General features: G+C 45.9%; 2 protein-coding genes across 2 annotated transcripts; one reads left to right on the forward strand and one right to left on the reverse strand.

The window, feature by feature from the left end:
* Window positions 1-12053: 12053 nt before the first annotated feature.
* Window positions 12054-15658, forward strand: GGS25DRAFT_352832 (uncharacterized protein). The gene has a single exon (XM_049258059.1). The coding sequence runs from the start codon at window positions 12320-12322 to the stop codon at window positions 15605-15607; it is 3288 nt and encodes a 1095-aa protein (XP_049114366.1). The 5' UTR covers window positions 12054-12319; the 3' UTR covers window positions 15608-15658.
* A 1066-nt stretch (window positions 15659-16724) lies between these two features.
* On the reverse strand, window positions 16725-22369 carry GGS25DRAFT_497690 (P-loop containing nucleoside triphosphate hydrolase protein). The gene is made up of 6 exons (XM_049261634.1): window positions 20650-22369; window positions 19990-20560; window positions 19841-19938; window positions 17780-19777; window positions 17643-17718; window positions 16725-17583 (listed from the first exon to the last, which is right to left on the reverse strand). The coding sequence occupies exons 1-6, from the start codon at window positions 22143-22145 to the stop codon at window positions 17365-17367; spliced, it is 4458 nt and encodes a 1485-aa protein (XP_049114367.1). The 5' UTR covers window positions 22146-22369; the 3' UTR covers window positions 16725-17364.
* Between the last annotated feature and the right edge of the window lie 29 nt (window positions 22370-22398).

Consider the following 22398-nt stretch of genomic DNA (forward strand, 5'->3'; position numbering starts at 1 on the left):
GAAGTCCGTGTGGGATTTCTCAGGGTTGAGGTAACCTGACGAGAAATTCGCGATTTGAATACATGAACCTGAGGAAGTTGAAAAAAAAATCCAGATTTCCTCCGCGTCGAGTTGGTGACTTGATTTCGATATCGCGAAGAGGGGTTGAAGTTCCTTCGTTTGAGATTGCTCAGGCAGCACACAGCCGGTCGAAAAGTGTTTTTTTTTTGTAAGGTTACCAGAACAACTCAACCGCAATCAGTTTTCCCTAAACCGGTGGGAAGTATTCAATGAGTGGATGGATTAATTGTTTGTATGTACTAGTTATTGTAAAATAAAAAAAAGGGAATGGCATCGGACCCACGACCGAAGAGGAGAACAGAGAAGAGCGAAAGTGGTGTGTGTGGTGTGTAGGTATAATAGGTAAAGGAAGGAAGAGACCTACGTAAGTGAAGACGAAGATGATAAACTAAAAGAAGGGTAGTAGTCGACATGAAAGGAAGGTTCAAACTGCTCAAGCTACCCACACAGAAATTCCTGGTTTGTGGTTGGTCCATGCCTTATTCCAGCAACGACGACCACCTTGTAACCTCCTTGCAACCTCCCTGCAACCTGGGCAGGGGTTGTCGGGCTGTGCCTTCAACTTCAAACAGCTACGGGCCTGCATACGTATGTACCAACGTCCTTGGAGGTACTTGATTTTACTATTGGATTGAACTACTAATCTCATGTAACTATTTATTAATTCAATGTTCCTATTCATGGGACAAGACTTTTAAACATCCAGATGTCACTGATTGAATGCTAGATTCGATTATCTACCTCACGTGCAATATGTGTGTACTTGAGTCCTGGTTTATCCATCAATGATCTTGCATGTTGTGTAAGTGTAGATGAGCTAGTTACATACCCTCTACCTACCCTATTTAGACAAGACCCATCGATCATTGGTCGAATTCATGTATGATATGATGGCTTAAGTGTCAAACGTGCAGCATTATTTAATCTACGCTAGCAGCATCTACGTGTATATATTTATCAGATCATTCAGATGAACCCATAATGCAACTGCTTCTGATCTATTTACACACTCTCATAACTACCTACAACAAGCATAATAGCTCTCCCGTAATATTAGGCTATTCTTGCTTTAGTCTCGGATCCTGTCAAATTTTCTATAATGGTATGCAAAGCCATTTGGGATCTTCATAACATAGTAGATTGCTTCTTATTAAGCTCGTTATGCGACTATTAAAGATACTCACATAAGCAGGAAAAGAGAAAAGGGAAAAGAAAAGACGCCAAGTTGGGATGAAGGCGGTTACACAGATACATGGTAATAGTTGCACAAGTCAATATGAAGGGGTTTCGACTTGCTACAGAAGAAGGTCAGTTGGGCCTCTTGCACCTGCTTCAACTAAACTACCAAAAGGGGAAAGTCACTGTTACAGGTCTCGTTAAAGTTGAGACTAAACCCCGGACCATGTCGTCAATGCGGTCGTCATGGTTGACAGGGGTATTGTGAAGTTACTGAAGTATCCTGATACTTATTGGACCCCTCTTTTGCCTCCTTTCTCTTGGTATGGCCCCTAGAATTTATTTTCATTGCAAAGTATCTAGTACTTGAATTTAATTCGTACTGATCATGCTTAATGAAGATTGGGTGGAGAATAAGGGGATCTTCACAGGGGCAGGAAACACAATCCATAGAATAAACGCCCGCAAACTCGGTATCCCGTGATCGAATCGGAATTTCATCATTTTATTCTATACAAATTCTGTAGATTGTTTGGAGTCGTTGAACATCTTTTCTTTGTGGGGATGAATTGCTTCTCCTGTTCTTCTATTCTTCAACCGCCCTGTCATCCTATCACCCTGCTACCCCGAACCCATGTGCCTGTCAAACATTGCTCTGGCATTGCTCTAGCATTGCTGAGCACAGCTCATCATCGACTAATGTCCACTCATCATCTACGGCACTTGAATGTACAGTATGATCTGTAAACAATCACAACCATGTGGGCGGGCGCTTCTGTTGGCGTCGTCGCAAACCTAACAAGCCCGCCGCCCGAGGGACGACCGTCTAGTTCTTTACCGTCGTAGTTCCAAACTCCTGTCATCAGTCGCAATCATTTATTGGCTAGACGTAGCCATCTCTCTCATGCGAGGTCGATCATTTACCCCATCCTGGTCAAAAGTCGGAGATCCATCTTATAACCTCTAATAAGCGTATCGCAAGGCTATCATGTTTGATTGGTGGCTCCACGAAGAGGACAATGCCTAACATACTTGAAGTTCTTGAACAGCCGGGAAATCCCTCTGGATTGGCTGGAAGAGTCTATTACTAACTGTAATCTGACCCAATCTACAGATTATTCTAGTTTCAGATTGAAGGACGGCAGCCTATCAAGGGTGTCGTCAGCTGATCTGCTATATACTTGGACATTCATCATTTTTTCCATTATCGGGGAAATGAAATAATGCACTTGGCGCACATCCCATTGTCTGAATCTAAACCAACAATACTCGTTACCTATCTAATATTTTAGCTCTAACCTATACTATGTATAGTCAGTTTGCTATTTTCAAGGCAGACACCACTAGGAAAAGCCAGAAAATCGTTTGTCCGGATTTTTGTGGTATCTTGGTTTTGTTAGGATCACCATCGGGGAATTTCCCAAGGAGACGACGTTTATGCAGCTGTTACCCAACAGTGGGCCAACACTCTGTGTTCTCGGAAGCCAACAATCTAGTGCAGGAAAGTTTGTGCGGTGTCCCTTCCAGCTCACACTACTCTTGATTATATTCACCGAAGAAACTAGGATACTATTATAGGCGACAAACGAAAACACAAATGGCGTGGTTAAAGGTATGGGGGTATTCTCGAACCCTCGCAGCCCTAAGACTCGTATTCATGCAAGTTTGGCGAGTACGATTTAGCACGGCAAGATTCGTTGGCCTGTGTCACCAAGGAATTCTCGCCTACAGCTAGCGAAAATGCAAGCAAACTCCCTGAAATTCGTCTTCAAAATTCAGGCGACTTGACTAGGTATGTAAACATTGTAAAGCCATATCCGAAAATTATAAACCAGCCTGGACCCTGAGCGCTCAAGCTTTTCAAGGACTACTGGTCCCATTCAGCAAACATCGTCTAAAAGTCTGGATCTACGTTTTCAGAGTCTACGAAAACTTTGCCAGATACTTTATTCTCTGTTGATTCCACTGAGCTAAATACATAGTACCTAGTATCTAGGATTCTAGGTTAGCATGTTGAGCTCCGGCGGAATCAAGCCGTTAAGAGAATTATTGATCTCTTCCAATCATGTTTAAGGCGAGGCAAATTCTAGATTACCTGCTGAGACCGCCACAAATCCTTCTAGTCAAACTGATACCGTGTAGATCTATTCCGTCCAGACCACCACTAGATCTGGAATCAAGTTATAGGCGTTTGCCTACGCCCTGGAGCTGGAATTCGCTCACCCGCAAGTAACGATGTGGCCCATCTATATCTCCGCGATTCATAATCAACTCAGAATGTGTATCCCAGGATAGGGGCACATGACAGAGATAGCTTGGGGCGCTCGTCTCGTTTTCTAGTGATCCATTATCTGTCTCGGGCACAGCCCTACATGTGATGTCAGCATTCGGAACGTCGCCTCGATTGAGAAGGTCTGGAAGGTTTCAAAGCGAACGTTTAGCATAACAGCGTCATCTGCTTCTTCCTTCTTTGCCACCGAGCACCTACATTGAAGACTCAATACAGCATTGTGAATCAAGAATTCGATAGCTTTAATTGTCCGGGGTTCACCGATAGTGCGGTCGTACAACGATGTTCCTTCCAAGGTTCGGCCCATCTCCCGACGTGAAGATAGGGACGTGTCATAACATTCAAACGCAGCGCAGCGCAGCGGCCCGAACCTAAACGCATATACTCAAACGCTAGCCTATGCCGTTGCCACCACCCCCTTTAAAAAGGGGAGGGGAAGATCCTATCCCCAGTCGCCACTCCTGTCTTCAGGGTAGTTTTCTGTTATAAGAGTCGCGATGAAGTCCTGCTTAGTATTAGCATAGGTCGATATATCAGTTATATAAAATAAAAGAACGGGTTACAGCATTGCCGAATAATTGATCAGTCAAAACCGATGTTACACGACCGATTAGCTATTTGCAACTCCTAAGGCTCACCGTGACAGATCGAATATACATACATCTAAGCCAAGTACCTACTTCGCAAGCTTTGTCCCTACTGTGCTTCTATCGCGATTTCTGATCTTGCCCCTGGGTGGATACTAGGTCGACGTGTAAGCCGCTGGAAGGCGACACAGCGAGATCTTTCTCGGGGGGCGGTGGTGAGTGGTGGTCAGAGTACGATGGCTAGTTAATACGGCGATGGCGTTATTGATACCTAGTAGGTGCTTTAGGCTTTAAGCTGTGGGTTGTGGGTGGGCCGTGTCCCCATTCCAAGTTGATGATCGGCGAGATTCGATGTCCCGGGTCCAAGGTCGTGATAGACCGTCTTACCTTTGAGGACTTTGGGTATTAAGTCAAGTTGGAGAAAAGGGGCGCGTTGGGATATCTTCACTTAAGGGGGATTTAATTAGCGGTGGTTGTGACTATGCGTTATGTTCTAGGTTCGGTCAGATATTAAACCAGAGACAGTTAATGAGAGATCAATCATTCACCTTTTGGTGTACCTAGCGGTAATGTTCTGGTGTGCTCTTTTCTTTCTCGGCGTTTGGCATGTCGTGATGGATACCTACCTAACCTAGGTACTACCTAGGTAGATAGTAAGGTGTCAAGCAACCTTAAACTCCGCATGGATAGTTGGCTGTCTCTCCCGTGCAGTGCCAAAGGTTCCTCCTCTACCTGAGGACTGACTGCCTACCTACCTACATATGTAGAATAAAGACGACTGCATGCATCCACCTATCTGTATAGCCTCCGTAGGTAACCTCTGTGGGAGATAGATGTTAGGTAGAGATCCTCGCGTAACAGACAGCGGTGTGGTTTTGCGTCTTGAAGATTGCGCCTCATGGCATACCTAGGTACATGATATTTCAACGATGCTATAATGTGTTTGTGGTTGGTTGGTTTGATAGTTAGGTATATCTAATGCTGCTGCTAACCTCCCGAGAGGTATATTCAGCGTCGTGTAGAAGAAGCTACCAAGTATACCTATATATATATTCGTATCCTGCATACCTACCTATCAGTCCTTAAGAGAGAGCATAAATGAGTTCGCGGCCTTCCGACTACCTACCTATGATCACCATACCTACCTATGGAAGTCTCCCAGGTCCCCTAATAAATAATCCACCATCGCGTAGGTACCTCGAGCTGGAGGTATTCCCATAGGTAGTAGGTACAAACTGCGTGTGTGGTGGTTCTATGGACTTATTAGGGATAGGTAGCTCGGTTTGATTCCTACGAGGGAGGAGAGGACATGTTTTTTTCTTCCCTCGGGGACGCACGTTGGCTGCCAGCCATGTTGATAGATAGATAGATAGATAGATAAAGATGGTATTGCCCGAGTGATATGTCTAGGTAGGTAGTGGCTTAAACCTTTAACCTTTTACTGAAAATGCTACCCTGTGCTTCTTCACTGTAGGCACCTGCCTATGGAAAGCCCCATATCATATAAGACTTCTGGGAATGCCTTTGGCATACCTATGTAATTGGCATACCTTTCTAAGCAACTGCTCATTGACGAGGCCACTGAAAGACGCGGATGAAACTCGCAGGTCGTGGCTCACCTTTGCAGTCGCTGTTGAAAGCTGTTGTTGGACTTAGGCAGGAGGGAGAGCTGTCCTGTCTCTTGTATAGGTACTCACTTACAGTAGTAGTAGGCAGGAGGCGGGCAGACAGTCGAAGACGAGACGATAGGTCCTACGGTAACAGCTTCGTAGATCTACATGACTGGCCCTATGTATGCTCATCGTGTCAATAATAGACATTCTCCCCTGAATTTCTATACCTACTCATTCTAAATTACTGCTTCTGACCCTAATCATAAACCTGGAACCATTGATTCATTGCTTCACGATGGATTAGGAACGGCAACATCTGATCCCGAAATACTACTAGGTACTATTATTTTTCCATACCTAGGTACCTACCTACTCTACCAGATTTTCTTTTGGGATGGGGAACTTACCGTGAGACTTATGGATACTTTCCTCCTCCATGTTCTCTGGACTAATGAAGTTGTGGCTGTACAATAGGTTCGCCTTACTATGAGGCTTTGCTTGGGTGGTGAAGGACGACACAAGATATTCATTACACCCATTCTCCACAAGAGGAGGTCTACCTAGGTAGGTACGCATGAACAACACGCACGCACACAGAAAAAGCTACATAGAATCAATGTACACACACACACACACACACAAACCCACGATAACACGCTTGATCAGCTACCTACCCCTATTCCTATCATCACATGCACGTGTCTCGCAGTCGGAGTTCTGGATGCATTACTGCAGGTCGGTCCAGCCCCTTTTACTTACCAGGTGTGCTGGATACGGCTAAGGTGTACTAGGTAGGTCCCTAGGTAATGAGGGATATATCCGGTTAGGTTAGTCTTGGTTCTTCCCTTCGAGACTTCTTCAAACTGGGGGGTGTTTTTTTTTTAATTCCTTGATTAGAAATTGATAAGAAAAAAGTCCCGACCTTTGCCTTGTGTGTCTCCTATCTACATAGCTATGTATCTTTCATTGTGAGTGGCATATGTACAATGTAATGTACTGTACCTATCTCTACAACTTACCGGCCCATTTCATTTCACTGGGCGAGGCTATCGTTTTCCCTCCATCCTCCTTCTCTCCTGGTGCTCCTCCCCGCAAGCACGCCCAGATAGGCTTAGGCAGAGCCAGCTTCCGACAACTCCAGGCAGTGGAAGGCAGGCAGGCAGGCAGGCAGGCAGGTAGGCACAAAAAAAGCTCTGGTTCGATATATTACCATGATGCTTAATTAAACTCTTTTCGAGAGATTGACTAGGTACTAGATTGCGGAGTTGAGAGTACTATACCGGAGTCCATTCCGCGCGCTTTTGATCCTCGTTCGGTGTTGCCGTGGGTTATGCATTCCGGGTCCTTCTTCGACATTGGTCTCGATTGCGTCAGTTAGTTCTGGGTACGTGCTAACTAGCTAGCTACGCCACAGAAGAAGACGATAGTTATGGTAGAGGAGGGGGAAGGAAGGGAAGAGAGGGGAGGCTAATCTCTGGACTAGTTAGGGGGATCGTCTGCGACCTTGAGGATAATCTGGTAGGTAGATTTGAATAAAGAAACAGCGTCTAATCTAGGCTAGTGTGTTTTTTCTATCGAAACGTCGACACTACGCGCCGCGCGCGGGTTTCGGTCGTATGGAGACACTAACTATTATCTACTTAGTTCCCGGGGCGTAGCATTTGCTACACACAGAGCAAGAAAACGGGTATCGATCTTCAAACTTCCAGATCTAGGGCTTAGCGGATCCCTCCTCCCTCCTCCCTCCTCCAAACAACGATGCCCAGAGGCTAGCAGCCTGTCGAAACTCATGATAATCGCTGATAGTCACTCTTGAGATGACTCGGCAGGTTTTATGCCATAAAACCGTCTCTATGTCTATGAAGAAGCATTGGGCAACTACATACCAAAAATACACCGCTGGACATCGCCGTTATCTGCCGCTCAGCCAAGTGAGGCGGTAATGATGGGCCTTGATAGATCTGCGAAAACCTAATGAAAGAGTTGTATCGAGGCTGGAGACAGTCCTCGGGGAGAACCAAAGGGGACTAGGTTCGGGATGGTAAGAGGGATTTTTTGGCGTCTTGGTAAACGGTACCGCGTTCTAGGGTGCTGGTCTAGACGCGCTTAACATCTTCGATCTGTATTAGAACATATAACTTCTAGATCGACTATGAGGATAGCAACGGCTATCTGTTGTACCTGAGGAATGTTACGCTGGTCCACCTTGGAGTACCGGCATATGGGGGTTGCCTTGAGGTTGTTCAAATTTGGCGAATAGGGTACTGGTATTGGTAGTGAGTTCGAAGTAGGAGTACTTCTCCCCCTATTCATTACCGCATAGACCAGAGAGTCTCTGAATGTTAACTCTCGTGGATATAGCTAGACCGAGAGTGGTATTGCGTGCCATGTTTCCTAGTACAGTTATGTATGTGTTCCCTGATTTAATAATCCCGCACTCGAACTTCCTCGGACCTGTGGTTTCCAAGGTATGATTTCTCCCACCCATCCTCCCTTCAATTTATTGTCAGGGTTGTTTATCCAAAGACAAGGTAGTAGTGCCTTATCATAGGACTTTTGGTAAACCTGGGGATCATCTATTCACTTGAATATTCTGTAGGTATGTGCTCATTTATTGGTACGCGTGGGGTAGATTGGCGACGAGTCCAGTCACAATTTTATCAGGTAACTACATGGCCACATTTATGTAAGCAGGTGTTTAACGTCGCTCCTGTATGTATACCTATAGAGGTAACCATGATTAGTTGGTCGATATTTCCAAGTTAAGGGTTATGTATATCCAGGTAAGGAAGAAGATGATTGGCTCGTGAGCTTCAACAGCCTCACTTTGGGCTGAGTTACGACGAAGTTTAAGGGTTAATAGTAGATCATATCCTAATACTGGAAGAAGCTAACCTTAGTTATATAGAGGACAAGGCGGGTTTGTGTCAATCCGTGATAGCCTCATCTTTGTCCCTTGATACGGACCCTGTATTAGTAGTCTGGGCACATAGTGCTAAGGACTATGTAGGTTGGTAGGTAGGCAGGTAGTTCGACATTAGACTAATTCACCCGATCTTCCCGATCTATGGAATTAGACCAAAGCTCTCGTATCGTTCCGCTTTTGCCCAGCTAGTTACCGAGGATCTACATATAGGTATATACATAGAATCTATACCTGGTAGACCTTGACTGTAAGTGAACAAGTGAACAAATATCTGGGTAACCTTGTAATCTTGTAACATTCGAGTTTTTAATCTTACGGGAGCTGGACTGACCAAGATAGAAGTAGTCGTGTATCTGGTACCATGTCTGTACTGGGTTGACCTCCAGTGAGTCCAGTCTCTATTTAAACTAGATAGGTACTAAGGCAGTGCGGGTATGTAGTGTAGAAGGAGAAGAAGGAGTAGAAGGAGTAGAAGCAGAAGCATTAGAAGAACTTGAAGTTGAGAAGTTTAAAAAAAAAAGAAAAGACTATTCCAAGATTGTGCTCCACGTTCCATGTTCCATACCAAGTTGAACTATGTACCTAGGTATATTCTATATTGCCTTGATTAACTTCAACACAAACCTTAATATGCACGTGGTAGGTATGTCGAGCCAAGCATGCCCAGGGTAACCTAGCAGTAGGCAAATAAGGAACATCTGAGTTATGTACATACATATATATATGTATGTAGCAGTGGACAACACTGGAACTTGGACATTGATTGATCCGGACTTTGGAGTAAGTAAGTACATATGTTCCGTATACCATATATTACTACTATCATAGCACTATGAAAATACCTTAAAATCAGTCAAGGTTTTAACATTTTAAAGGTTGGATCATTTAGAAAATCGTAAGACCCGCGAAGCCGATATGCAAGCCAAGGAAAGGGAAAGCTACAAGGAACCTCGGAAGGGGGGGGCGCCCCCAAGAAACAGGGCCCAAGAGGGGACCACAGGGGAAAGGCACAGGGGAGCCACAAGGGCAACAAGGGGGGGTCAATGTAAGACAAATGACGACATTGGGGTGTTGCATCGCTTTTGCATCGTCACGATGATTCGGTTGGCAGCTGCATCTTTCATCTATTCGGAGGAGCTAACTATGGCCTAGACCTTTCGCTAACCTGCCCACGCAGCCCACGCAACCCTCGCAACCCTCGCAACCCTCGCAATTGACGGGTGCAGCAACCAGTCCCCTTTTCTTTGGGTCTTGGCCTTTGCTGTCGTGTCGTGTCACTTTAATTTAGCTCGCCGCGGTATAGTATGATCTTCTCTCTTTTTTCTTTTTTCTTCTTTTTTTCCCTTGGTATAGTCCCTTGGTATAGTCCCTTGGTATAGTGCCCAGGTACTCAGTAACCAACCTAACTACCTAGTAGTAAACCTAAGTTACCTAACCGTTCTAGTCAAGTTCTAGGTAAATACCGAGCAGCACTGGTGTAGACCGTTATAGTGCTGGTGTAGTCCGAATATGTCCTATAGAAGCAAGATATATGTATGGGTATAATACCGAACTCGCCGAGATGCACAAGACTTACTACATACATAGTAGCATGATAGACTATAGTACTACTGCTAGGTAGATGCTAACCTACATAGTAGATAATATGCCTACCTACCTACTTAAGTAAGTATTAAGTAAAACAGATAGACAACCTAGATGTGGATAGAAGGTGAGAGTAGGGCGGACTGAGCGGGGGGGATCTGCACGGAATTAATAGAACTCGAAGTATATCCATACTAGGAATAGATTTAACGGGAGAACATTGAAGCATTTGGTGTATGTATGTGTGTACATAGATAGGTACATTGCCTGGTTATGAATAGAAACGTTCGATGTTGAGATATCATCAATTCATGTTGACATAAGCACGTAAGGATTCAGGAACGTTTAACTATGTAACTGCTAACTGCATCCTACATCCTAATATTACATAGCTAAGCGTACGTAAGTGGAAAAGAGGAAAAAACCTTGAATGAACCTAACGAACCTAATGAACCTAATATTCCCATGCATCTACCTAGGGTATATTTGTCCATGTATCTTATAAATACTTATCTTTAGAAGAAACAACCGATAAGTGGAGTTACGGACTTCAATGTTGATTATTCTAACTTTGAAACTCAATGTATACATATAGTATCAATTGATGTATGTAACTATTCTTACATCCATTCTTTCTCTTTAGTTGAGGTTATTAAATACCTAGTGTGTACTTCAATGTTAGCCAGACCCATCTGAGATATCCATAGATCTATGTAACTATCCCTTACAATCTTTCCATCTTTTTATCTCTACCCTAGGTATGATATCAATTGATGATGTGAAGCCAAAACATACAAAACTGAAAGAAGAGAAGAGAAGAGAGATAAAATCATCAAAGAAATAATGCCAGAAGAATATAACACTGTTTTTTTTTGTCATCGGCGATGTCTTACGATGATGAAAGAAACGAGAAAGAATTAACCTAATCTGTCCTTCTCACCAGGGTCCTCTCTCTCTTTTTTTTTTTTTTTTTTCTTTTTTAATTCCTTTCCTCAATACCGAGAACAGTCCGCCGATCAGAAATTCGAGACCTAGCCGTGTCATCAAAAATCACCTAACTAAAAATTCTCCGTCGCGTGTTGATCTTTCTTCCCCCTTCGCAATTTTTTTTATACTACGGTATATTACGCCGTAGCAGGTCAAGCAGGCAATTGATATTCTCCTACCGGAGACTACCTAGCACTACATATGTATGTATATCAATGATCTGTAGGCTATGTAGGTCTGATTGCCTTGTATAGAACTGTACATAGGCACGCCGCATCCCCCATGCACATTGCATACATGTACGAGTTCAAACAGGGGACTGGACATTCAAATACATGCCGAGTACGTACCTAGTACCTACTACCTAGTACCTAAGTACACGCACAGGTACCTACATGCACATACAAACCATTCCACTGCGCTCAGGACTTGCACCTTTGCACCATACAACAACATACAGCCTAGCTCGTGCATCCTATAATACCCCCCCAATCCATTATCATTATTATTACCACCTACCTGCTACCACCTGTTACTACCTACTACTACCTACTACTACCTAATTACTACTAGTACATACCACATACCACATACCACATACTACACATACCTACCACTTACCTTACATATTTACGCATATTACAACACATACACATACACACACTCACACTCACTTTTCACATTCACACACACACACACATCCACACGTACATACCCAGCACACACACACAGACACAGACACATACACGAATTTAAACACACGTAACTGCAACACGATACGTTACGTACTTTTCGTCTCGATACAATACATCATAGCCGATCGGAATCCCAGATCCGGCTAATCGTAAAGCGCACGTTTATCCCCAGTTGAAACCGATCCCGGTCGCATATCGAAACAAAAAAGGAAGGTAAAATAGAAGAAGGAGGAAAAAAGAAAAAAAGAAAAAAGGGACAAGTCTACCGTTTGTACGAGGGTCGCATATCGACAAACGAGAAAAAAAAAATCCGAACACGGCCTAACTCGATCCGAGAATCCACCTACCGTCGCGAAACACATGAAGCCGGCCGGGCTGTCTTTGCGCGAAACAAGGACAAAATGGCGAACCCCGTGGGCGAGGATAGTTGGTTAGCTTACGTCGAAGAAGAAAGCCGACACGCTTCTGATCTCGACGCGCGCGTCAAAGTCGTCGAACTTTTCCGGAATGCCATTTCCTCAGAGCCTGGAAGTCTTAAGATCTGGTTGGCCTACTGTGAATGGTTTTGGTCTTTGTTTATCGATTGCCAGTCCAGCGAGGCTGGATGGTCTCAGGAAGAGCAGCAGCAAGGTCGTGATCTATTCACCTTTGATGCCGCCCTGAGTCTTTGGAGCGATGGATACGATGCCATCAAGTACCGCATCAACGACAGCCATGAGTTCTGGAACCGATGGGTTTCGATAGAACTCGAGCAGCTGGCTCGGACGCGGACTCCCGTCGGCGTAAAGCGCATATCACACCTCTTCCGCGACCGATTGCAGGTCCCCCATTCCACCTGGGAAAACACGTCGCAGATGTTCTCTAGCTTTCTGAGCACGTATAACAACACTGCTTACGAATCCGAATTCAAAGAGGTTACCGCCAGTGCCCAAGAAGCCAAGGCCGCATACGAAGCACGAGAACCCTACGAATTGAAACTGAACAGAGCTGCGAAGTCGGGCGATCAAGAGGCCTATAAGACTATCATGAAGGAGTACATAAACTGGGAGATGTCACAGATCCAGAAGGCGAGGAATTCTACGTTGACCGTGTCTCTCTGCCTCGGATTATTTTCGAGAGCCTTGAGTGGTGTATTCACTTTTGATGAGGAGGTTTGGAACGACGCGACTATCTATATGTCAGGCTTACAACACCAGTCTCGAACAGCGCAGCTCCCTCAATTGGCCGAGGCCGAGATTCTAAAGTTCTACCAACGAGCCACGACGCATTGCCCGTGGTCTGGTCCTCTCTGGTCTCGATATATCTTGACTGCCGAGGAAGCAGGATGGTCGTTCCATAGCGTCGAGTCGATTAAGCACGCTGCTACGAATACGAAGGCTCTCGACAAAAACGGCATGGCAGGTGTTTTGGACATGTACACTGCATGGTGTGGTTTCCTAAAACGGACGGCTATGGACCCTAGCGCTCCGGACGACGCAGCCGACGTCGCTGAAGTTGGCCTGTTGGCTGCACTGGAGGATGTCGATTTGTGGGGAAGGCGTTTGTATAAGGACACATATCGTGGAGATCCTAACTATAGACTACAGCGCATTCTTATCCAGTACCTGACTGAAGTGAAGGGCGAGATCGACGAGGCACGGAATCACTGGGATCGGATGGCCGGCCAGTCTCTATTGGCTGACAGCTACGACTTCTGGCTCAATTATTATCTCTGGGAGATGATGATATATGCATCTAGACCAAAGCCCCGAAGCCCCACACCAGCCACACCGGTAGGTGGTAGTACCAGGGTCAAGAGGATTCCGGGTCTCGCCACCGGTGTCTTGCAGCGGGCCATTGGCCGAACCACGTTGGATTGGCCCGAACGAATCATGGACGTCTATTTGCAGCATTGCAACGACTACGAGAGTCCCGAAGCTCTTCATCAAGCATTAGACTTGGTCCACCAGACTCGACGGGAGATTGCCAAACGCCGTGAGCGAGAAAGTGCTGAAGCCGCCGCCGCTTACGCCGCCCAGGTACAAGCACAGCAGCAGACAGTGTCAGGAGAGGGTGTCGAAGAGGGTGGTGTGCCCGGTTCGCCGTCTGGATCCAAGAGGAAACGAGAGTTCACGCCGGGTGACGGAACGCATGGCGTAAATAAGCGAGTGAAGAGCGTGGAACTTGATGGGATCGAGAGCGCCGCTAACGAGCAGAAACTTAAGCGTGACCGAGAGAACACTTCAGTCATGGTTACGAACCTACCTCCCGATGTGACGCAAACGGCTATTCGGAAGTATTTCAGGGAATACGGGCACATCAATAACTTGGACATTCGCAGGGAGGAAGATGGTGAGTCCAACTCCGTCCTAATCGAGTTCAGATCTACGGAGGATGTGCAGTCGGCGCTCTTGCGAGATCAGAAGTACTTCAACCAACATCAGATCAGCGTTCAACCCGGTACCGGCCTAACCCTCTTCGTATCCAATTACCCGCCTACGGCCGACGAAACGTACATACGCGACCTCTTCAAGGACTGTGGTGAGGTCTTTTGTGTCCGCTTTCCATCTTTGAAGTACAACACGCACCGTCGCTTTTGCTACGTGTCATTCAAAGACCAAGATTCCGCCTATAAAGCAACGTTGCTCGATGGCAAAGTCCTTGAAGGCAAATTCAAGTTGCAATCGAAGTACTCGAGTCCTGCGCATAAGAAGGATCGCGAAGGGGCTATTGCGGAAGGTCGAGAAGTCCGAGTAAAAAACGTGGATTCATCTGCAAACGAGAACGATCTGAAAGACGTGTTCAGCAAATATGGTAAAGTGGCCGGAGTCCGTATTGTGAAAAATATGGGTGGCAAGAATCTCGGCATGGCTTATATTGTGTTTGAGACGAAAGAAGATGCTGAAAATGCCCTGGAACTTGACAAGACCAAGTTCAAGTCTCAGATTCTTTTAGTTGAACTGAGCAAGGACTCCAACTTCAAGCCCTTTGCCACGAACCGAGGCGACCGTGCTTCGGCATCCCCAGCACCTAACGGAGACGGCGACATTGCCATGTTAGACAGTCCTGGTGAACACAACGGTGGAGGCCAGATGCCAACATCGAAAGAGATCCAGGAACGTACAATGAGCATCATGAATATACCCGACACTGTCAACGATGCGCGCGTTCGTGCCATTGCAGAAAAGCACGGCGAGGTCGTGAAACTGGTCCTGCGACCTGATCACCGAGGTGCCATAGTTGAGTTTGCAGAGGCTTCGGCGGTTGGACGAGCAGCATTAGCTTTGGAAGGTTACGAGATCATGCCGGGACGAAAACTACGCACCGGAAGCGTGAATGATTTATTTATGGAGAAGAGTGAAATACGAGAAGACAAAATCGTGACAGGGAGAAGCAAGAATGCTGCTAATAATAAGAATGCGGGAGGCTCTAAGGGGAGCAGTACATTTATGCCACCACCCCAGAACGTCCGAAGACCGGTGTTAGGGCGAAGCGGCGCAAAGCGTGGATTAGGGTTCACCGTTGCCAAGAAGGATAACGGCGAAAATCATCATAATCATCAGGCGGCCAACGGAAATGGGACAGGGCCGGTAGCTAAGCCTAAAAGTAATGCCGATTTCAAAGCCATGTTTCTCACCCCTGGAAAAGGAAGGGATGGCGCCGAAAAGGATAAGGAGGGTGGTGTCACAAACGGTGTAGGCCGGACTTAGGATGACCAAATGAATATTTACGTTTTTTCAACTTTTTTTTCTTTTCCTTTTGAGGTGGAACAAAAAGATAACAATCTCGAAGCATGATAAAATGCCGAGTTATTACGATACGATTTGAAGGACGCGGAGGTGATGGTGGTGATGGTGGTGATGGTAAAAGGGGTGAAAATGGATGAAGCATATTTGCTGTTTTCCCTGTTTCCTTTTCCTTTCATCCTTCGGCGTGGTGTGGTGGGAAAGATAGATTGATCGATCCGAAATAACGATGGTTTCGATTCGATCTAATCTAACTACACAAGTAGTTGACATTCCCCTTCCTCACTTCCTTCCTTCCTTCCTTCCTTGATACCCCAGGCATTAAAGAATCTTTTTTTTTTTTTTTTACAATTAATTATCAACCATGACGTTAGGTTGTGAGCAAGTACCTAGTAGTAGTAGTAGTAGTAGTAGTAGTAGTAGTAGTACCACCTAGTATGCGAGAGAAAGAAATATCTCAAGAAAAAAGGGGGGAAAACGAATTAAAGTCTCAAGTTATGTAGGAAGACACAGGACAGAAAGAAACAGAAACAGAAAAACTGACAGTGAGAGAGGCGAAAAAAAGTAAAGGGGTATATAAATGGAAATGGGACGACAAGGACAAGGAGGCAAGGCAAGGCAAGGCATTTTGAATCGGATTAGGTATGACACATTCATGGCATCAATCATCAGTCATCAACATTATTATTATTAGGCATGTCAATTAATCGATTAATTGATCAATCAATCAATCAATCAATCAACCAACCATGAATTAATCACATCATTGGGTTTGCTGCTTGGGTTTTCGTATGTAGGTAGGTACCTATGTATGTATGTAAAAGGGGTGGTTAAGTTTGGTGTTTGCGGTAGGTTGGTTGGTTGGTATTCGTCTATTCATCTAACCTAGTTATTCATTGAGATTAATAATCAATAGGTACCTACCTAGGTAGTTATCTATCACGAAGGACGAACGAGTTTGTTGTCTTTTGCTTGGTTGCTCGCCTACTTTGGCTTGTTTCTTAGAGTACCTAGGTAGGTATGTTGTCTTATGTTACGTTATAGACTTATGTTTTGATCATCATACTTTGATGTTTGCACATGTAAATATCTAGGTTAGGTATATATGTAGGTACACCTATATTTGCATTTCAGGGGGCTAATATGGATGTAGATACTTGAATATGCATATCTATTGGTCTATTTGCTCGTTATGTGAGTAGCTGACCTGCTAAGTAGTTCCTAACCATCCGTCTTCGATCCTTTATTTTCAGAAGAAGCGTAGCCAAAAATCCTGGGGTTTGTTATCACTTGTCTTCATAGATATGAATTGTGACGTGTGAAGTGGGTGTTTTTTTTATAGCTATCCGGTGGGGATCAGGGTATGCGTAGGTTGGTAGCAAATATATGTGGTATAGACAAAGGCGATACCTTTCGACTCTCGTCCATCTCTATCCTCTCCTCATAGCGATGCTAAAGGTTGCCGCCATCTGTAAATCAGTTACCGCCAACGCCCCGGTATTCGAACCTCATGGAAGTAGCCAAGACAGCACTCTAGCAACTTATTCCAACGGACCAAGTTATCCCACATAATGCGTCGTGAGGCTCTTGCTCTTGTGAAAGCCACTCTCCTTTTTACCCCTGAACTTATTGCGTACCTACCCAGGTACGTATTCACCCCATCAAACCTTAGTAGCACGATACCTGGGGTTCCAGGCTTGTGAGTGTACAGCTAAGGTATCCTAAGCCTTGTTTGCTGCAAAGTCCTGGCTGAAGACACGCTGCCAGGAGTCAAGCCATTTCTCCTGTTGCGCAGTAGGTAACTTGCCAGGCATTCGGAAGGACCGCGTGAGCAGGTCGCGTAGCCTCGAACGTAGGGCCTTAATCACAAGCATCGTCTTCCAGTCCGGTACGCTGAACCGCGCGCGGTTGCCATCAAGAACGATGACGCCTGCATACATCTGTTTGGTTGGTTGGTGGTTAGTACGTGTATCTAACAAACAAGAATGGTATCACTTACATCGACGCGCACGTCACCGCACAGCAAGGCGATGGCAAAGTTCTCGGCGGCCGTGGTCTCGTGGGCATTTAAGAACCTATAATGCCTCGTTAGTCTCGATATCTTGGCAAATTGACCAATGATTCATTTTTACTTACTGTTTGGACTGCATAATATGGTAATATGACAGCCACTTGAGTTCCATGCGCCCCTTGTTGACGCTTGACGGATGTAGGCTGATGGTCTGGTTATTTCCGACATTGCGGAAGCCCTTACCCTCGCGTACAAGAAGTTTCGGATAGAAACTCCATGCGATAACCGATGTTGCGATTATATCATTGTCGCTATTGATATTGACGCGCTGGGGCAAATCATAGAACTGCCGTCGCCGATTAGAGTACCGGAGGCGGTGGAGCGTGCGTCGTTCCTCTTCCGTGAGCTGTAGGAAGCCCGAATCTGCAAGAGCGACGAGGAGCTGGCCCTTGAGGTCTTCGATGTTGGAGAGTGTCTGTTGGGATAAGAAGTTCTTTTTGCAGTATTGGAAATCACCGTTGGATGTCTGACACACTTTCTTCCAGCCTAAGTAAGCGTTGTATACAGTCAATAGATCCGAGTCGCCCCTCTTGAAAGCCTTTCGCGCCTGATCCGCCTGACTCCTTTGACCAAACGGTGCCGTAAAGGGTGATTTGGATGACAGAATTGCTGCTACGGTTATGGCCATGTCCAGGCACTTGAAAATCGTGCCTTGGAGAATCAACTTTCCTAGGAACACGTCAAGAGGTAGTCTTGCAAGTTGGTGGCCTAATGGAGTCAGCTCTTCCGTGTTCGTAAGAGCTCGCACGTCAATAAGAGCATCGATAGCTCGACGCATGTTCTTGGCAGACGGCGCATCAAGTGCTTCTCCCAGAGTCTCTTCGATGCCGCCAATTTTGCAGATCTTGACACGGATTGCGAGGTCCTGTAATGATAACCGTAACATCTCTGGCGTCTGCTGATCGCTCATAAGTTGGTCGTGGCGATATTTCGTAAACAGGTGAAAGCAGAGGCCATTTTGAACACGGCCGGCACGACCGCGTCGCTGTTTAGCATTCGCTCTTGAGATGAATGTGTCGATGAGGCGCGACAGCTGCCTCCTCTCATCAAATCTCATTTCGCGATGTTTTCCGGTATCGATGACGCACGTCACATCTGGAATGGTAATTCCCGTCTCTGCAATGTTTGTAGCCAGCACAATCTTCCTCACTCCTTCCGGTGGCACAAGGAAGGCGTGCTCCTGATCCTCAGTAGCTATAGTGGAATGCAAGGGGTAGATCTCCCAAGCTCTCTGAAAAAATGGCTCGCCAAGTAGGGAGTCGTTCAATGTCCTGATTTCAGCAATACCCGGAAGAAATACCAAAATTGCTTTACTATAATCCTGATAGGCTGGATCAACAGATATTCGCCCGATCAATTGCACAATAAGATCGTAGTCGATCTGATACTCATCTAATTGTGATAGGGTATTCCGGGTTCTGGCCGAGTATTGCCGCAACTCTTTAGCAGCAACCGTGGTCGAGCTGGAATCCGTGGCATCTATTTCAGCTGGATCATCGTCCAAGTCTGTCATTTTCTCGTGGCTGATTTGACTAGGAACGTAGCCGGTAAGCTCAAGGGCGTCCTCCAAGTACTTGACCTCCACCGGGAATGTACGGCCGGGTACATTTAGGACGGGGGCACGGCCTAGGTAGTTGGAAAACCTTTCTGCATCCACAGTCGCTGACATGAGGATTACCTTGAGGTCCTTTCTACGTAGAAGGAGCTTTTTGAGCACAATGAGCAGGAAATCGGAATCGATTGAGCGCTCATGAACTTCGTCAAGCACAAGGTGGGTGATTTCGCGAAGTTCGTTGGATCCCTCAAGCATCCTCATCACAATACCGGTAGTGGCATATACAAGCCTGGTCTCCTTTGACGTATTGGCCTCGAGACGGATGGAGTATCCCACGAGGGATCTTGAAGTGCCGATGTCACCCCTTCCTTCACCTAGCTCTTCACTAACACGACGAGCTAACGAGATGGCCGATATTCGTCGAGGTTCTGTGCAGTATATTTTGCACGGTCGGCCTTGAGATAACTGATGTTCCAAAAGGAATGATGGCACCTGAGTACTCTTACCACTATGTGACTTAGTTAGCTAGGTTGCATACCGCCCCCTTTGAGGGGCCACGTGATTTTCTTACCATCCTGTCTCTCCGCAAACAATGACGACTTGCTCACGCTCGACAGCGCTGATGACTTGATCCCTAAAATGCCACATAGGGAGTTGCATTCGAAATCGCTGAGGAAAGTTAGTTGAAATTGCGCATTGAAATGCCTGGGAAGTACTGACCAGCATCGATTGAAACCTGGACGTGCTTGACTTATCAGCCCATATCTTTTGGTAATATTCTGGATCCAACGCATTCGCGTTCCCTCTATCGATTGCAGACTCGTCTCCTGTTTCATTTGTATTGCGTTGGGAGGCGCGCCCCCTAAAAGCACCTCGAAGAAGGACGCCATCCTCGAGTTCTTGATCCTGTTTCTCTCGAACTATGACGCGAATGTCTCTGATAGCAGCTCGATCCGCAGCATCCGTCTGATTCTTCTTTTCCTCTGCGAGTTCCGACCAGAACTCTCTCCATACAGCGGGTAGTCTTAGGAAGACCTTTTCCTCTTTTGTAAATCCAAATATGACAAAAAGTGCCAACGTAGCGATATATGCCTCGGACTGCTTGGTATCGGGAGTTGCGACTGTATTCATTTGGAAGACGAATTGCTGAGGTGTTATGGCACTCTCTATGGATGGAAAGTTAGGAACGGTGATAAGTTCTTGTGATTTGGACCATTGTATATATATTAAGTGACGCTTAGAGTATGCAGTCTCTGATACAGCCTTATATATGATCTTGACAGCAGAATCCCTAATAACGAAATTAGTGGCCGATATGCGAAAGAAAGAAGGCGAAAGAAAAAGGGGGAAGATTCCCCAGGGATGAAAATTTTGAAATACCTTGATCGGCAAGCTTCTTCCAAAACCCGCGTTGGGTTAATGCCAGTCCACTTGCCAAAATCACGAATAGTGATCTTGACTCCATCCGCTCCATTAATGACGGTACTGGTCTTGCCCGTCAATGCATCGGTCTCTTGAGTAGGGAGACTTGCGAATAGATCAGAAAGAGCTTGATCGTCCTCGTCGTCATCTTGCTGCAATATTTCGGCAGCAATGCGCTCAGCTTCTTTAGCAATATCGTCATCGTCAGACTGTGCCTCCTGAGCTATATCTTCCTTTTCCTTTGCTTCCTCCTCGGCTTGTTTCTTCTTGGCTGCGAACTCCTTCTCCAATTCGATTCGATTAGTTCGCCACTGCTGTTCTGCGGCGAACTTGTCGAACAAGACGTCCTGCTCGATCTTGTCGATTTTCGCTAGTAGTTTGGCTTCCTCTAAATCATCGCCTGATAGTTCGGTGGGCGCATTCTTCGTACCATTCGAAGTAGACTTTTTAGTAGACTTGCCTTTTATGAGGTCTTGTTTCGGTCTTTGCAACTGAAATAGTTTGGCCTTAGTCTCGAGGTATGCTGGAATTAAATCATCAGGTTCGATATCCTCGTGACAGACAATAACTTTCTTAGGAGCAGCCATTTTAGAACTCGCCGAACCCTTCTTGGGTTTCTGTGCACCGTTGATGTCCAGGAGACGGGGCGTGCTCGCCCCCGAGGGGATGGGGCTGTCTAATGGTGTATCTACCTGCGATTTGGCAGTTCTTCCTCTGTAGTCATAATCACGAAGCTCTTCCCGGGTGCATTCGCGAGCTAGCCAGTCCAGAGCTTCTTCCAGGCCCCAGATGCTGTCCTTGCTTGTACCGTTGATACTAGAAGCGATATCCAGCACATACTGCAGCAAAGCTTTGATCTTCTCTTCAGAAAACCCAAGGCTGATCAGGGTCTGCTGCAGGGTCCATAACCGAATCACCATGTCTTCTTCCGAAGACAGCTTTCCATTGCTAGCATTACTACTATTGATAGTTGTCTCTCCGGCGATGGATGATGTGCCAAAACGACTCTCGGCCTGGATTAAATCCAATATATGGTCCATAAGCTCCTGGGGTAACCATTTTCTCGTATTTAGGGATTCGGCTTGTCCGCGAAGTAAGCGACGATCAGTCTCGAGCCTGTTCTTCTGACGCTGAGCGTCTCTCTTGACTTTTTGGGCATGTTTTTCAACTAGAAGCTGTAGCTCTGACTCTTCTAGCCGCCTCTCAAATTCTTCTGGAGTTATTTCTTCTTTCTTTTGGGAATTATTCGTTGCATCGGTGGGATTAGAAATAGATGGTGGGGTATTTGTATTGCGAGATGACGATGTTGGAGGGGCATCAAGCTTCCCTTTATCAGTAGCGGTTGGCACCGGTTCGTTGGTGATTTCCGCCCGTGGTTTCGAGGCGATCGACGTCGTAGCGAATCCTCGGGCCGGATTGGCCGTGGGCTTGGTCTTCTTTTTCTTTGGCGCCATCGTAAATATAGTAAATAGTAAAGAGTGAAAAAGAAGCTAGAGAAGAGCTGGAGGGAGCTGGAAAGATAGGTATTTGCGCGAAAATAGCAAACCAACGGATGCCAAAAAGCTCGAAATGGAAAATAAAAAAAGTTGTCACAAGAAACCTTGTCTTAAAAAGGTGTAATTCTAACTAACTATTTAGTTAAGTGCCACAGCATCATAGTTGGCTAGTGAGGGCGCTGTGGGGGGGCAAGGGTTTAGGGGTGTTGTA

Source organism: Hypoxylon fragiforme (genome assembly GCF_022984875.1).
Source record: "Hypoxylon fragiforme strain CBS 206.31 chromosome Unknown GGS25scaffold_7, whole genome shotgun sequence".
NCBI lineage: Eukaryota > Fungi > Ascomycota > Sordariomycetes > Xylariales > Hypoxylaceae > Hypoxylon > Hypoxylon fragiforme.